General features: G+C 45.4%; 1 protein-coding gene across 1 annotated transcript; it reads right to left on the reverse strand.

The window, feature by feature from the left end:
- Positions 1-4,106: 4,106 nt before the first annotated feature.
- TMEM209 (transmembrane protein 209) lies at positions 4,107-16,961 on the reverse strand. Its single transcript, XM_031605088.2, has 15 exons — positions 16,816-16,961; positions 14,700-14,839; positions 14,544-14,602; positions 14,187-14,318; positions 13,151-13,389; positions 12,239-12,443; positions 11,391-11,566; positions 10,675-10,746; positions 9,320-9,416; positions 8,551-8,676; positions 8,026-8,123; positions 6,595-6,709; positions 6,404-6,501; positions 5,951-6,024; positions 4,107-5,369 (listed from the first exon to the last, which is right to left on the reverse strand). The coding sequence occupies exons 2-15, from the start codon at positions 14,834-14,836 to the stop codon at positions 5,315-5,317; spliced, it is 1,683 nt and encodes a 560-aa protein (XP_031460948.2). The 5' UTR covers positions 14,837-14,839; positions 16,816-16,961; the 3' UTR covers positions 4,107-5,314.
- Positions 16,962-17,032: the final 71 nt, after the last annotated feature.

Raw genomic sequence — 17,032 nt, forward strand, 5'->3', positions numbered from 1 at the left:
GATTGGGTGGTGCTGTATTTGGGGTACAAGGTCATGGGTCTGAAGAGCATGGGGTATTGGGGTGCATGGGAAGTAGGGTTGGGGTGTGCTGTGTATGGGGATTGAGGAGCATGGGTTTGGGGAGCACGGTGTTTTGGGGTGCATAGGAAGTGGGGTGTGCTGTGTATGGAGGTCGAGGTGTATGGGGTTTTGGGGAGCATGGTGTGTTGGGGTGCATGGGAAGTAGGGTGCATGGAGTTGGGGTGTGCTGTGTATTGGGGTGCACAGAAAATGTGTGGTGCATGGGAGTGGGGTATGTGATGTATTGGGGTGCACTGGAAGTGGGGTGCATGGGGTTGGGATGTGTGGTGTATGGGGGTCAAGGTGCCTGGGTTTGGGGTGCATGGGGATGGGCTGCATGATGTATCAGGGAGCATTGGGTTGGGGTGTGAGGTGTATTGTGGTGCACAGGGATGTGAGATGCATGGGCTTGGGGTTCGCTGTTTATTGGGGTGCACATGTAGGATCCATGAGATTGGGTGGTGCTGCATATAGGGGTTGAGGTACATGGCTTTGGGGAGCACGGTGTATTGGGGTGCTTGGGGTTGAGGTGTGCTGCATATGGGGGTCGAGGTGCATGGGGGTTTGAGAAGCATGGTGTGTTGGGATGCATGGGAAGTAGAGTGCATGGAGTTGGGGTGTGCTGTGTGTTGGGGTGCACAGAAAACGTGTGGTGCATAGGAATGGGGTTCGTGATGTATTGGGGTGCATTGGAAGTGGGGTGCATAGGGTTGGGATGTGTGCTGTGTATGGGGGTCGAGGTGCATGGGTTTGGGGTGCATGGGGATGGGCTGCATGATGTATCAGGAAGCATTGGGTTGGGGTGTGAGGTGTATTGGGGTGCACAGGGATGCAAGGTGCACGGGTTTGGGGTTGGCTGTGTATTGGGATGCACTGGAAACAGGGTGTATGGATTTGGGGTTTGGTGTGTATTGGGGCGCACAGATGTGGGATCCATGAGATTGGGTGGTGCTGTACTTGCGGTACAAGGTCATGGGTCTGAAGAGCATGGGGTATTGGGGTGCATGGGAAGCAGAGTTGGGGTGTGCTGTGTATGGGAGTTGAGGTGCTTGGGTTTCGGGAGCACGGTGTATTGGATTGCATGGGGTTGGAGTGTGCTGTGCATGGGGGTTTGGGGAGCATGGTGTGTTGGGGTGCATGGGAAGTATGCTACCTAGGGGCACATAGGGTTGGGGTGTGTTGGGGTGCATGGATTTGGGAAGCACAGTGTGTTGGGGTGAATGGGAAGTGGGGTATGCTGTGTATGGGCATCGAGGTGCATGGGGGTTTGGGGAGCATGGTGTGTTGGGGTGCATGGGAAGGAGGGTGCATGGGGTTGGGGTGTGCTGTGTATTGGGGTGCACAGAAAATGTGTGGTGCATGGGAGTGGGGTATGTGATGTATTGGGGTGCACTGGAAGTGGGGTGCATGGGGTTGGGATATGTGGTGTATGGGGATCAAGGTGCCTGGGTTTGGGGTGCATGGGGATGGGCTGCACAATGTATCAGGGAGCACTGGGTTGGGGTGTGAGGTGTATTGGGGTGCACAGGGATGCGAGGTGCACGGGTTTGGGGTTTGCTATGTATTGGGATGCACTGCAAACAGGGTGTATGGATTTGGGGTTTGGTGTGTATTGGGGCGCACAGATGTGGGATCCATGAGATTGGGTGGTGCTGCATTTGGGGAACAAGGTGCATGGGTCTGAAGAGCATGGGGTATTGGGGTGCATGGGAAGCAGGGTTGGGGTGTGCTGTGTATGGGGGTTGAGGAGCATGGGTTTGGGGAGTACAGTGTGTTGGGGTGCATAGGAAGTGGGGTGAGCTGTGTATGGAGGTCGAGGTGTATGGGGTTTTGGGGAGCATGGTGTGTTGGGGTGCATGGGAAGTAGGGTGCATGGAGTTGGGGTGTGCTGTGTATTGGGGTGCACAGAAAATGTGTGGTGCATGGGAATGGGGTATGTGATGTATTGGGGTGCACTGGAAGTGGGGTGCATGGGGTTGGGATGTGCTGTATATGGGGTCGAGATGCATGGTGTATTGGAGTGCATGGGGATGGGCTGCATGATGTATCAGGGAGCATTGGGTTGGGGTGTGAGGTGTATTGGGGTGCACAGGGATGCGAGGTGCATGGGTTTGGGGTTTGCTGTGTATTGGGATGCACTGGAAACAGGGTGTATGGATTTGGGGTTTGGTGTGCATTGGGGCACACAGATGTGGGATCCATGAGATTGGGTGGTGCTGTATTTGGGGTACAAGGTCATGGGTCTGAAGAGCATGGGGTATTGGGGTGCATGGGAAGCAGAGTTGGGGTGTGCTGTGTATGGGGTTTGAGGAGCATGGCTTTGGGGAGCACGGTGTATTGGGGTGCTTGGGGTTGAGGTGTGCTGCATATGGGGGTCGAGGTGCATGGGGGTTTGAGAAGCATGGTGTGTTGGGGTGCATGGGAAGTAGAGTGCATGGAGTTGGGGTGTGCTGTGTGTTGGGGTGCACAGAAAATGTGTGGTGCATAGGAATGGGGTACGTGATGTATTGGGGTGCACTGGAAGTAGGATGCCTGAGGTTGGGATGTGCTGTATATGGGGGTCGAGATGCATGGTGTATTGGGGTGCATGGGGATGGGCTGCATGATGTATCAGGGAGCATTGGGTTGGGATGTGAGGTGTATTGGGGTGCACAGGGATGCGAGGTGCATGGGTTTGGGGTTGGCTGTGTATTGGGATGCACTGGAAACAGGGTGTATGGATTTGGGGTTTGGTGTGTATTGGGGCACACAGATGTGGGATCCATGAGATTGGGTTGTGCTGTATTTGGGGTACAAGGTGCATGGGTCTGAAGAGCATGGGGTATTGGGGTGCATGGGAAGCAGGGTTGGGGTGTGCTGTGTATGGGGATTGAGGAGCATGGGTTTGGGGAGCACAGTGTGTTGGGGTGCATAGGAAGTGGGGTGTGCTGTGTATGGAGGTCGAGGTGTATGGGGTTTTGGGGAGCATGGTGTGTTGGGGTGCATGGGAAGTAGGGTGCATGGAGTTGGGGTGTGCTGTGTATTGGGGTGCACAGAAGATTCATGGTGCATGGGAATGGATTACGTGATGTATTGGGGTGCATTGGAAGTGGGGTGCATGGGGTTGGGATGTGTGCTGTGTATGGGGGTCAAGGTACCTGGGTTTGGGGTGCATGATGTATTTGGGTGCATGGGGTTGGGGTGTGCTGTGTATGGGAGTCAAGATGCATGGTATTGGGGAGTGTGGTGTATTGGGGTGCATGGTGTTGGGATGTACAGCTTACTGGGGGACACAGGGATGGGTTGCACTGTATGTTATTGTGCATGGTATACTGGGGTGTGTTGTGTTGGGGTGTACAAGGATATTGGGGTGTGTGGTGTTAAGGTGTGCTTTGGGCTGAGGTGCACAGTAAATCAAGGTCTGCAGGAAGCAGTGTGCATGGGTTTAGGGTGTGCTATGTATTGGGGTTGAGGGGTGTGGATTTGTGATGCAGTTGGGGTGTACAGATGTCCATGGAGTATGTGGTATAATGGGGTGCATGGGGCAACAGAGTGCCTGGGGTGTGGGGTGCATGGGGAGCAGAGTCAGGGTCTGCTGTGTACTGGGGTGCGTGGGTGATGTGATATGCATGGTTTTGGGGGCACAGAGAATGCACTATGAAGGACCCAGAACAAAGGGATCCACACTGAGACTTGGGTGTATGGAGAACGGGGTGCAAAGCATGTCAAATGTGTGGAGAATGGGGTACAGAAGGCTCTGAGATGCACAGAGAGCAGAGCACATTGGGATGCACATGATGTTGAGACGTACAGAGCATTAGGATTCATAGGGACTGGGGTGCAGAGTTAGGGAGAGGGATTAGCACACAGGAATTGGGGTGTATGTTTTTTTGGGGTGCAGAGGGGCTGCACAGGAACTGAGTTGCACATGGATCCAGAGTTGCCCATCTGCACAAAAAGAGCTTTTAACACGAGAGCAGCAATGCTACTCCTCAACATCACTTGTGCAAAATGCTCTTGGATTAAATTAGTGATGCTGAACCACAGGAAAAAACACCAACACTGACTAAGATGAACCCATTTAATGCAGGAACCAAATGAGCCATTTTGTTGTCAGCCATCAGGAAAAAAAAATAATAACCTGTGTCTCCCTCAAAACAGAGTCACAAAACAATTGGTTCTTCCATTTACAGAGAGAGGTGACAGCACCCATCCTGAGCAAATCACGAAACCTCAGTTCATGTTGCTGCATGCCTGAGGCTGGTAGGACAAAACTGAATGAAAAAAAACAGATGTATACAGTATAAAAATATGTAACAAAACACAGTGAATGCTCAGTCCCAGTCACAGCCCTGTGTAGTTCTTCCACTTTAGATGTGCAGATGGTTTTTGGCAGTTGACAGTAGCAAATAAAGGACCCTGTCGAAGCTGAGATGCAAAAGGAACAAAGTGACATCCCTGCCTTAAGCTCACAAAAAGCTTCAGCAACTCAGGTCAGTGAATTTTTATCCCTGCTTAACAAAATTAAGCTACATACATTTCTGAAATCTTTCCTCCTACCCATGTTAAAAGGTGCTTTGGTTGTGGTTTTTTTTTTGGCAAATGCCAAATATATCTTTGAAGAACCAAACGTATCTCTGAAACAAATATGTCTCAAAATGGGGACCAGGTTTGCAGAGTTTGGTATCATCCAAAGATGATGAAGCCGGGCTGCACAGCCTCCAGAGTGAGGGAATACCAGGAGTAAAGCTGATGGGAGAAGTAAAATGAGATAAAAAATAATAAAAAACAAAAAAGCAAAGGCAAAGGGAGATGTTGTGGTTGTACTCAAGGCGCCCACGGTGCTTCACAGCTTAGTAAGACACCCCAAATTGCTTAGTTTTAAAGAAAAAAACTCTAAAAAGATCTTACATACTGAAATCAGTTTTCTCTTTCCATCTGGCACAGTTCATCTTCAGAGTAGTGATGGCACTGGAGGGTACACAAAACACCAACAGGAAAGGGCTTTTTTAAGCAGGGTTTGCTGAGGTGAAAAGATGGAAAGAGAAAATCTGCCCAGAATTCATATCCTGGAGTGTTTCAACAACAAAATGTTTTGAAGAATGTGATGGTGAAACCTGTACAGGAATTATAAACACTTCTCTGCTCACAGAGCAGAGCTTGAAGTATTGTGTTTCACAGAGTCTGTGTTCAAGTCAATAAGGCAATGACACTGCTCACTTTGTCTTGACAGAAGCCAGCTCATCATCTTTTTGAACTGCAATCCCATGAGGTGTTATTCTCCAAAAATCCACAGGACATTGACTCCTGACAAGCCAAGGTTTACACGTCTGCAGAAACAAAGTCATCACAATCAGGTGCAAGGAAATCAAAGTGCCTGTTTAAAGCAAATAGTCATGACAGTTCAGCACTGTATCATGCAGGCAGGCATTGTGCTTTGCTCTGAGTTGTGCAGAGCACTTCCAGAGCAAAGAATTCTGGAGCAAGGGGAAGCCTTGACACTGCTTTTATTTCAAGGCAACTTTCAGTGTATACTCCAAACATGTCCTGTTGTGCCAAAAACATGAGGTTATGGCATGATGGCTTTTGTCCCTGGTTATAAACAGCAGAGGTCCTCAGGCCAGAAAACACCACCACTCCTCCTCAGCACAGTCTCCACCTACATATTAGACTTCTCCTCTGAGTGTTCAAACAAATAAAACTCTATTTTTATGAAAAATCTGCTGTTATTTTAAATGAGAAGGTGATTTGGATATTTTTGGTGACCCTGCACATAGCAGAGGGGTTGAAACTACATGATCCTTTTCACTCAGGCCATTCTATCATTCTATGATCACCCCACTGCATTGGTTTTGGTTTGAGGTGCCTTCAGACAACAGGACACAACACATCACAACGACACATTACTCACCCCAGCATCCCAGATTCCTTTGTCTTTATGATATATAGAAACATGAGCAAGGTGTGGAACATGTTGTTTCTGCCCTGAAGTCACAGAAGGAGAAAGGAGCTTAGAAATCACATCAATATTTCAGTCAAGTAGTAAACACATCACAAAATGGCACTGCAGTGCATGTTGTCAGGAGAGGAAAAAAAAAAAAAAAAGGTGAAATGATGATAATACACATCACAGATTGTATGACTTGGTACTTCAGATACCAATTGTCAGATAAAGAAAAAGAACACAAGAAAATATTGCCCAGGTATTTGTGCACCTTAAATAGATACTAAAGCTATTATTTAAGGGCAGATTAAATACTACATAATGGTCAGTGATCGAGCTAAGGTTTGCTTTCTGCACAGAGCCAACATCCCAAATGAGACATTTAAGATCTATTTTCTGACAGTAGCAACACTATTGTACCTTGGGCAGATTGTAGACGTGGCGCTGGTAGATCAGCTCGTAGTGGGGTGGGTTGATGCTGCTTTGGTAGATGCAAAATACATTTTCATTCGAAGTGTCTGTGGATGGCAAGTTGAAAAGGTAATGTGGATTTTGAGGGTGTTGTTGTGACACAAACAGCAGCTCAGGAAGCAAGCTGTGAACACCAGTACCTGGTTTGTCGGGTGTTTGGATGAAGTGCTGGGAAGTGAAGGTTTTGCCATCAGGATACTTGGGGTGAGGTGGGAGTCTGGAGTCCAGGTAGGTGCAGAAGACATGCATTATGATCTGGATTAACAAAAACAAACTGTGGTTTAGCAGCCTTAAAGAGACCAAAGAACAACATGCAACAATACTGCAGGTTTCTTCCCATAACATTAGGCATGACTTACAGCATTTGGTTGCAGCCCTGACTTAACTCCACTGTGTTTGGCAGCTCAGGGCTTAAAGCATGGATTTCAATGGAGCAGGGCTGCCATGTGGGTGGAGACAAATTTATTTCTTCCAGTAAAGGAAAACAGTGCCAGCCACAGCGTGACAAACTGATGCTGTGTGTCAGGAGCTCAGTTCACACATAAGTAACTTTATCCTGGTGTCCTGAAGAACCTGGCAGAGCCATGGATCTTGTGAGCAGATCTGGGCCATAAACTGCAAGCCTTCTGTTTCAGGGATGGCCGAGAAGGGCAGATGCCATCCAACTCAAGTTTTACAACATGACACCTATTTAGCAAGTCTCTCCTTTCTCCTCATTTTGAAATGAAGTCCTAGGAAGAGTACCTTACTGTTTTGCAGACAAAAGAGTTCTCTGGCCTTTAGCCTGCAGAAACATCAAGTCTGAAGACTAACCTCAGAAAGCACTTCTTTGTGACATCAGATGAGATTAACAAAAATGCACATCAGTATCATTTCTTCTAGTAATTGCCTTTGAGGAATTTAATACCAACATTTTACAGCCAGCGTTCATATTAATGATACATCAAAACTTCTTTCCCAGAGTTCTTAGAAGCTTAATATATGTAGAAGTTTAATATCCAACACAACCTATGCTATCTGTTTTTGATAAAAGACTGAATGTAGGGGTTGTGATTTTTTGCCTCAGGATCTTTAAGCACTTCTGAGCTGCTCAGCTTGCTTTCTGCCAACGCAGTGAGAGCTCCTCTGCAGCCACTCACAATTAAACATTTCATCATCTTCACAACTAGAAAAGTAAATCCTGTTTCAAGACTCAAACAGCAGCCACACCACTCCATCTCCATTCTCCCTTTGTCTGTTATAGCAAAGGAAAAGGAGAACAAGGTGAAAGGTTTTCCTTGCATTAGAAATTAATAGGCTTGGTTTGCCCCAGCAAGATCCCTACTAGTAAGGCTGCTCCCCAGAGCTATCTAAGAAACATTTCATGTGAGCTCAAGAACCAAAGACTAAGGTATGCAATTGCCTTTTTTGTAATCTATGCAACGTCCAATCCCATTTGCATTATTCCCCACGTAATCTCACTGACTACAATGGGATTATCTTTGTAGCAATGCAAACAGGATTATTTTTGTGTTCCTCAAAAAGCCTACAGGCCACCACCTCCAAAACCAATGCTGAAAGGTAGCACTTACAGAAGAGTCCGTGGGCAGGTCGGTGTCCCACTTACGGCCTTTGAAATCTCCTCCTCGGTTCCATCGGAAGGAACTCATGCATCCTCCCTGAGAAAGCTCTGAAAGCAACAACATTTATTCTGTTACTAAGAGTATAGGAGAGCAGTGTTTTATGCAAGCTTCAAGGACTTCAGGCATATTTACAGTGCACTAAATAGGAAAAAATATCGGGGGAGTAAATTTACAGAGTGATGTTTATTTTTGATTAATGAAAGGGTTAAACTCAGCACTCTGCACTCCAAGTACATCAGAGAAAAACAAGAAATAAAGCTTTTAAAAACATTTAAAGACAAAGTTATATCCAAGTCCTGCATCATTACACTGCTACAGAACTAGAAAATGGCAGAGAAATGTATCTCCTGCTTAAACACAGCTCTTGTCCCTACTGTGACTGTGTGAACATCCTGAATAAAGCAGTGCCTAATGCCACCATGCTTGACTGTGGTAACTGAAGTCTCTCCAAGTTAGCAAAGCATCACCACACACCTTTGATCCTTTCGACCAAGTATTCCTGGTTTGGTGTAAGATCCAAATATTGCACTATAGCATTCAGGGTTGGAATGAGAGGAGCTTTCACGAGCGCTGCTTGCTTCAGACTGCTGATGCTGGCTTCTGCAATACAAGAAGAGCCAGTACATGTCAACAGACTCCTTTACCAAGCATCATTACAAAGAACACTCCTTTCTGGCAAATTAAACCTCAGAAATATTTAACACATGATACAGCACCTCAGTGTTAACTTCCAGGCAAACAAAAGAGTGGATGACTGCTTTACATCGCAGAATATAAAAGCCACAAAGAACCAATACCCACTTTGAAGAGCACAGACAGTAAGCAGATGGAGATGGGGTGAGCACTGCTCAGTTTTCCAGTGGCATCACAGCAGCTGTAGCCCTTGAGTAGACACTATGACTAGTCCACAAAAAAATGGACTTCATTTAAAGACAGATCAAATCCTCTCATTGGTTAAGGGGACATCAAAGTGACACGAGAAGCAGTTCCTTCAGAATTCTATCATTACATTAAAAAAGAGGATTTCAGTTCATCAGAATTTTATGAAGCCCTTCCAGAAAGCAGTTAATTTTAAGGGTTTGGAAAAGCACTGTTCAGGAAACAGAGGCCACACCAACATACAAGAGAAACAAATATAAATTAAGTCTGATGAAGATTAATATGACACCTATTCTATGCTCCAGCCACAGAGCAGCCCTCTGTCAACCAATATCAGGAATCCCAAAGTGATGGGACATCCTACCTCCAATCTGCAGTTCTGGACACCCCATTCTTCTCAGCTGAGTGCTCACAGACTCAATCTCTTGGACAAGTGGCACCAGAATAGTTTCATTAATCCACTAAGAAAGAAAAAGGTGAAAATTCAAAAGGTCAGAAGTAACAAGAATACCTAAAAATATCCCTTAGTTTATGCCCAGAATACCTAAAAATACCCCGTAGCTTATGCCCCAGTCATCACTGCTGTTACAATCACAAAAATGTTGACCAACAGAAACACTAAGCCACATACAGAGCATGGCAAGTGAATCACAATGCCAACACAGGCTGAGTTTAAATGAATCTAATACCTTCTGAAAGGCCAGAAAATGTAAAAGAGTTAAGAAAACAAATTTCTAGCAGTAATCAGATAAAGTTTTTCTAAACAATGAGGGAAGTGGTATTATGAGGGAGAGCCCCTCATCCATAAAGATACGTTATACTTTGATGGATCAACTCCCTTCTCAAATCTGCTTCAGGAAAACAAGGAGCTGATAACCACCTCAGGAGTATTTGTATGTGACAGGATTTGGGGAGTGAAGCAAACTGGCCCTATTCATGAGCAGATGCTTATGAGTTTGGTATGGATCTCACACAAGTCTTCACTTTTCACCAAGGTCAAAACTATTTTTTCTTAAGCAAGTAAAACCTCACACTTGATATTGGTATGACTGGAGGGGCAATAAAAGTTAGTTTTACTAGTGATGCTCCCATTGTGTGCAATTAGATTCTTCTGCTACAGCAAGTCTTACTGGTAAGATTAAGATCTTTTTAATTTTTAATTATATAGCTGAGGATTGTAAGAAAAAGTCAACTTGTGGGATGGAATTTTCATAGAATCATAGAATGGCCTGGGTTGAAAAGGACCTCAAAGATCATCCAGTTTCAACCCCCCTGGTGTGTGCAGGGTTACCAACCACCAGCCCAGGCTGCCCAGAGCTACATCCAGCCTGGCCTTAAATCCCTTCAGGGATGAGGCATCCACAACCTCCTTGGGCAACCTGTTCCTGTGAAATTATTTTTGTAATTTTCTGTACTTCAAGCTCAGGAAAATAAGTCTGAAACACCATGGATCTATCTATTTAATCACCAAACCACAAAAAGGAAAAGCACATCTTGTATCCAAGACGCTTTTGTGTATTTAATGATGTAATTACTCAGTAATACATCTCAGTATCTCTGTTACAAGCTGTGTTTTCGCCTCCTTGCACAAGCACACCTCAACCCTCACACACAGTGCAATCCTTTCCACCTCCCCAGGCATGCAGGGGACACACAAAACTGTTCCACTCTGCTCTGCTTGTTTCCAAAAGCCACACAGCCTTTAGAGACAGGACTTACATTTCTGAACTTTGCAGTCCAGGAGTCCATGTGATCAAGCAGCTGTCGATTCATCATCACTCGTGCCCAAACCTGTGGAAAGGACATTATTACACAGGAATCCCAAGAGAGTTTTTAAGGTCTAAAACATTTTCTGATGCTAACTTCAGCACATCATTCAAATCACGTTTGTTTCAGAATCTTAGTGTCTGTAGGCTTCTACTACACTCCCATGCTTTATTCATGTTACAAGACCCCTGCAGGAATCCAAATTGAGTTTTAAGCTCTCAGATCTATTGAGATAGGTTTGAAAAGTATTTGAATGGGGAAGCTGCATTGGGTTTATGTGTGAAATACTAAAAGAAGATAAATTTAATTGAAGGCATACAAATAGTGCTTCTTCAAATCAGACTTTAAGATACAGGAGTGAAGGAGAATGTTTTATATCCTTCAGATATACAGAACACGCAGTTGAACAGATGTGTTTCAAGTCATTTTTTATGTTATAAATATATTTTATCCAAAATATTCCTTGCTCTCCAGGGAAGAAATCATTTTACAACTATAATTCACATGCCTTTACAGTGACATGGGATCTTAAAAACTGTAGGATGTAAATGCTATAGGATTTCTAGGATTTCTCTCTCAAACACTTTTAGAGCTCAAATTCAAACCTTTGGATGAGGCTGTATATTTTATGGGCTTGCTTCTCTCGGCTACTTTGCTGCTGAATTTACCTCTTCTGCAGCCTGCTTTGAGCTCAGATCAGCTTCATCTTTGTGTGCTGATGGAGCCTGGGACCTGCAAGCCAGCTGATACTGGAATTTCCTCAGAATCTGTGCATAGTCTCCCATGGAACGGCTGTAGTTCCAAAAGGTTGGGCTGCTGGAAGGAGAGCTGGAATCTGAACTTCCTGAAAGAATAATTCATTAACAGTTAATGTGAAATTATAGCCAAGTAACTCTGGAAGCAACAGTACAGGCAGCAGGTCAGGGCAGTAAGGCATTGACAAGACATGAACACCAATTACCGTGAGTACAGACCCTGAAATCAATCTGATTTCAACACTGATTTCATTCTCTATCTTAACAAGCATTGTATCTATGCAGGACAAAAGCAACCTGCAGGTAATTCACACCCCTCCTCATCTGCAATATCTTCTCTACAAGATACACCTCTCATCAAGGTGATTAAAGCCTTTCATCTTATCATGGTCCACAACAACCAACAAACACTATGGACACAATCCATCAGCACATGCTTCCATAAGGTTGATTTTATGAGTAAGAAGTGCTTATCCTACCCAAAGAAGTACTTTGGAGGAAAACTTTCCAAGCTCCTAAGCCATGGAGATGGGTAGACATTATGGCATTCTACATCATGTCTTAAATACTCAGTAGTAGGCTGAACTGTTCAGCAACCATCATTACCAAGTTCACAGGTGATTAACACTAATGACTGAGGTCTACCAGTGCTTTCTGCTGGAGTCCTTTGCAACTTTCCTCATCCACAAAATCAACTCTAGCATCATACCATCACCATGCCCTTGCCAAGCTTTTCAGATCAAACTGTTTTCTTTCCTTACCCAATTGAACTCGATGCTGCTTCTCTTCTTCACTTCGAAGGAAGGTGTCCAATGACTTCAGGTCTGTCATGTAATCTTCTTTGCCAGTAGGAGAATTATAGAGAATGGGCGAAGAGCGGTAACGAGACCTCAGCCCACCACTTTCCACTGGTCCAATGCTTGTGGGGTACGTCGATCCACCAGGAGAGGGGCTGAAGGTGGAAATCTTGGGCAAATAAAAGCAAACCGTTGCATCACACACAAAGGACAGAACTCCAGAGATGATTTGTAAACGATGTGAATATAAGACTGCTGTGTCAGCTCTCTTTTTGACAGAGAGTTGTTGGAGAGGGTATAGAGGAGGGCCACAAAGATGATCAGAGGGCTGGAGCACCTCTCCTACGAAGACAGGCTGGGGGAGCTGGGCTTGTTCAGCCTGGAGAAAAGAAGGCTATGGAGTGACCTCACTGCAGCCTTTCAATACCTAAAGAGAGCCTACAAACAGGAGGGGAATCAACTCTTTGAAAGGGTAGATAACAGCAGGACAAGGGAAAATGGTTTGAAGTTGAAGGAGGGAAGATTTTGGTTGGATGTCAGGGGGAAGTTCTTTACAGAGAGAGTGGTGAGGTGCTGGAACAGGCTGCCTAGAGAGGCTGTGGATGCTTTGTCCCTGGAGGTGTTCAAGGCCAGGTTGGATGGGGCCCTGGGCAGCCTGGTCTAGTATTAAATGTGGAGGTTGGTGGCCCTGCATGTAGCAGGGGGGTTGGAGCTTCATGATCTTTGAGGTCCCTTCCAACCCTGGCCATTCTGTGTGATTCTGTGTGTGGGACACATGTAAACACAACTCTCAGCTATCTGGTGCTCACCTTCAGCAGGTCAACACAAGGACACGATGACCTAATGCAAAGCTTTTGGAAATGCCTTGGTCCTTACCTTATTGTAGGTGCTGCCTGGTGAATAGGTGACTGTACTGCTGTAAGAAGCACTGCTGTTGGACAGAGCCTGCAGCTGAGGGCTGTATCCTGGGATACAACTGGTGGCAAACTTTGGACTGGCACTAGGAGAGCGAGATGGGCTGTAACTCAGCACACTTTGACCCTGGATCGGAGGAGAAGGTGTTGAAGAAGGGACTTTCTTTGCTGTCAGCTCACGTGGTGGAGTTGTCTGTACCGCTGAAATACAGAAAAACAATCATTATTAGGCACTTTCATGAAGATGACAGAAAGAACATCAAGATTTAGAAGCCTCTCTGATTTGGTTCTTTTTACTCCATGTGACATCAGTATAATATTAAACATAAATATTTGAAGAAGAGAAGGCTCCAGGGACACCTCATTGTGGCCTTCCAATATTTGAAGGGAATGCATAAACAGGAGGGGAAAAGACTGCTTATGAGGGTGGACAGTGATAGGACAAGGGGGAATGGTTTTAAAATGAGATAGGGAAGGTTTAGGTTAGATATTAGGAGGAAGTTTTTCACTCAGAGGGTTGTGACACACTGGAACAGGTTGCCCAAGGAGGCTGTGGATGCCCCATCCTTGGAGGCATTCAAGGCCAGGTGGATGTGGCTCTGGGCAGCCTGCTCTGGTGGCTGGCACATAGCAGGGGGGTTGAAACTAGATAGTCATTGTGGTCCTTCTCAATTCAGGCCATTCCATGATTCTATGATAAACCTGCACTATCTTGCTTCTAGTCTCATACAGAGATTACAAACTCCTCATCCAGCCTCACAGCATTTGAGTCCCTCACTATCAAATCCTTTTTTTTTTTTTTTTTTTTTTTTACTATGTGCTTCCCCTCCAGTTCTACAAAAACTTGATGCCCTGAATTCTAATGTGCTGCAGGTAATTTAAGCTTACTGTTTATATAATTCTGAACTCATTTCCTCAAAGAATCTTGCACTTTGAAAACCAGGAAACAAAACCAAAACAACACAAAAGGGCTGCAAGAGGTATTTATAAACACCCACCTGTATTTTGCAGCCCCAGCAGGGTCTGCTGTCCAGGACTCATAACCAAACTTGTTGGTGCCACTGTGTATTTGAAGTACCTCCAGAAATCAAACAAAGCATTCAAGCTGAACAGAGATGCGAATGCAAGTTCTAGAATAAACACAGAAGTTTCTATAATACCATGGGGGTTGAGAATGAAGAATAAATAACAACTCATGATTTTTCTCTCCCTCTTGCTCCTTTTCACCATTTAGTTGTATTTGATACTGTAGTTTAGAGTCAACTCATCTGAAACAAACTTCAATTATTGTGATGCACCATGCACACCCACAATACAGAAAAGATCTCTGAAAATTAAATGCTGCAGCAACTCACCAATATACCAGAGTGGCCAGTATGTTATGTTGTAATATGTGCTTATGAGTTTTCCAGTCCTGAAAAGAAACAAAATAAGTTGCCATTTTACTACTATACCTAATGAAACACTCAAGAGCTCTGTTTGTTTGGATCAGATGTAGCAGCAAAACATACATTTCAGTATATATCATGCCTGCAAATGACACATTGAGGAGGCCCCAGGCCAAGACCACCTTCCGGGCTTCTGTCTCTTTTCTCATCTTGATGGTCCTGTCAATGAGGGAAGTGGTTGGACTCTGTTCTGGTGTCATGATCTGTAACAACAAGGACAAAATAAAGAGAAAAAAAATCTCAATTTTTAGACAGTAAGATTATTAGTCAGCATAAGGTTAAAGAAAAAAACAGGAATCTAAAACTCAGGGCTTTACCTCTGGGCACTGAGTCACATTTACCAAATAAAAAGCAAACAAACCCTACAGATTATTTTTACTGTGTATATAAGGAATATTTTTCCAGTATTTCTCCAGCTCATTACTGCAAAGCAGCATCCTGTTTCTCCAGTGAGGTGCAGATAAGAGGAGAAAGACAGAATCCAACTTCATTTTTGAAAGATAACATCCTGCAGAAGCAAGAAGCAAAGCTCCTGTATTCTCCAAGCAAGTGCAGCTCAGAAGGAAAAGATTTTGCAGTTTCTCTATGGAAAGTTCCCATTTGCACCTGCACACAACAGTGTTTTCAGACCATAAAGTGGCCTCCTGTGATTTCAGTACATCTCTGATCTCTGTGATAGCTACATGATACCTCTCTGTAAGTACAGCCCAGTGAAGCCATCTCATGAGCTCAGTGAGCCACTCTCAGTACTTTGAGTAAATTACTTCAGCTTTGGCTATGCTGCAAGAAAACAACGAGTAAGAGAAGCATTAATTGAGTTATTTATTTAGATTTAAAATAGGAGACACTCACCCAAAGGACTGGGTGCCTCAACATTGTGTTCAAGGTCAAGTTGGCTGGGCCCTGATCTGGTGCCTGACTGAGTGGGTGGCAACCAGCCCATGGAAGGGAGTTGGAATTAAACAAGCTTTAAGATCCCTTCCAACCCAAGCCATTCTATGGTAAATGCACTGATACAGGTTGTCCATAGTCAACTTGCTCACTGCAGGGGAGTTGGACTAGATGACCTTTAAAGATCCCTTCCAACATAAATGATTCTATGAACTGAACATTGCTTGCACAAAAATCACATTATTTGCAGTTTCATAGAATGGCCTGGGTTGAAAAGGAACACAATGATCATCCAGTTTTAACCCCCCTGCTATGTGCAGGGTCGCCAACCACCAGACCAGGCTGCCCAGAGTCACATCCAGCCTGGCCTTGAATGCCTCCAAGAATGGGGCATCCACAGCCTCCTTGGGTAACCTGTTCCAGTGTGTCACCACCCTCTGTGTGAAAAACTTCCTCCTAATATCTAACCTAAACCTCCCATATCTCAGTTTAAAACCATTCCCCCTTATCCTATCACTATCTACCCTCATAAACAGCTGTTCCCCCTCCTGTTTATACAATCCCTTCAAGTAATGAAGATATATATGATGTCTTCCCTGAAGCTAATGAGAAGAGATGGACCTCTGTCAGTACACTGGATGTTTCCTGGGCTCTGACGCTGCAAAACAAAGATAAAAGCTGGGGAAAGCACGGATGTGTTCAGCTTAGGGACCATTTCTGTGACTGTGGGCAGCGTCAAGCATAGTGAGATTCCAATTGGTGCAACACAGCTGCACAGCATGAAGTGAGAACTCCATCTCTTGGAAAACTGGAGCTGGGAAAGGCAGGGAAAGGAACGAGCAAACCCACACAGAAAAGAGCATGCATGTCTGGCAGAGGAGCTGCACCACGTTCCTACCACAGACTTGTTTACTGCTATGACTCAAAGGTGACACAGGACCACGCTTACTAGCACAATCATATGAGAATAAGCTGTATGGTACATTTCCTACAATTTGAGCTCTGAGACTTCTCACACTGATAAACACAGCCCTAAGCAGACACCTTTACGTTCCTTCCTATACCTTCAGCACCTCTGAGGGCAGCAGTTCCCCACACTCATGCAGATGAGGCTCCACATCTCCCTCTCGGCCCTCACCCATCACACAGATCCGGCCTCACAGCTCCTTCCACACTAAATCCTACTAGACACGGACGATCCCCATCCCAACAGGCCTCACACCCCAACCCCTCACAGGCCCAAACGACCCCCTCCAACCAAGAAGACCCTGAGAAAACTCCCAAATACCTGCTGCGGAGCGGGAAAACCGTAAAGACATGCAATTTCCCTCAAGGACAACGGAAACACCGCCAACCCCACCGCGCTCCCCTCACGCAGCCACCGCCACAACGGCCACACCGTCTGCGCCTGCGCGAGTGGGCGACTGTAAGTGACGTCACTACCTGCGACACGCCGGGGAGAGGGCGGGGCTTGTTGCTATGGGGATGGCGCCTGTTGCTATGGG

This window comes from Phasianus colchicus, chromosome 1 (assembly GCF_987193195.1).
Source record: "Phasianus colchicus chromosome 1, bPhaCol1.hap1.1, whole genome shotgun sequence".
In the NCBI taxonomy this organism is placed as follows: Eukaryota; Metazoa; Chordata; class Aves; order Galliformes; family Phasianidae; genus Phasianus; species Phasianus colchicus.

Bases quoted from the DNA above. Each gene is read 5' to 3' on its own strand.
- TMEM209 (XM_031605088.2), bottom strand. From the start codon at position 14,836: ATGACACCAGAACAGAGTCCAACCACTTCCCTCATTGACAGGACCATC. The intron at 6,710-8,025 runs GTAAGTGCTACC...TTGTTAATCCAG, and splicing joins ACCTGCCCACGGACTCTTCT to ATCATAATGCATGTCTTCTG. The intron at 6,025-6,403 runs GTACAATAGTGT...CTGTGACTTCAG, and splicing joins ACGTCTACAATCTGCCCAAG to GGCAGAAACAACATGTTCCA.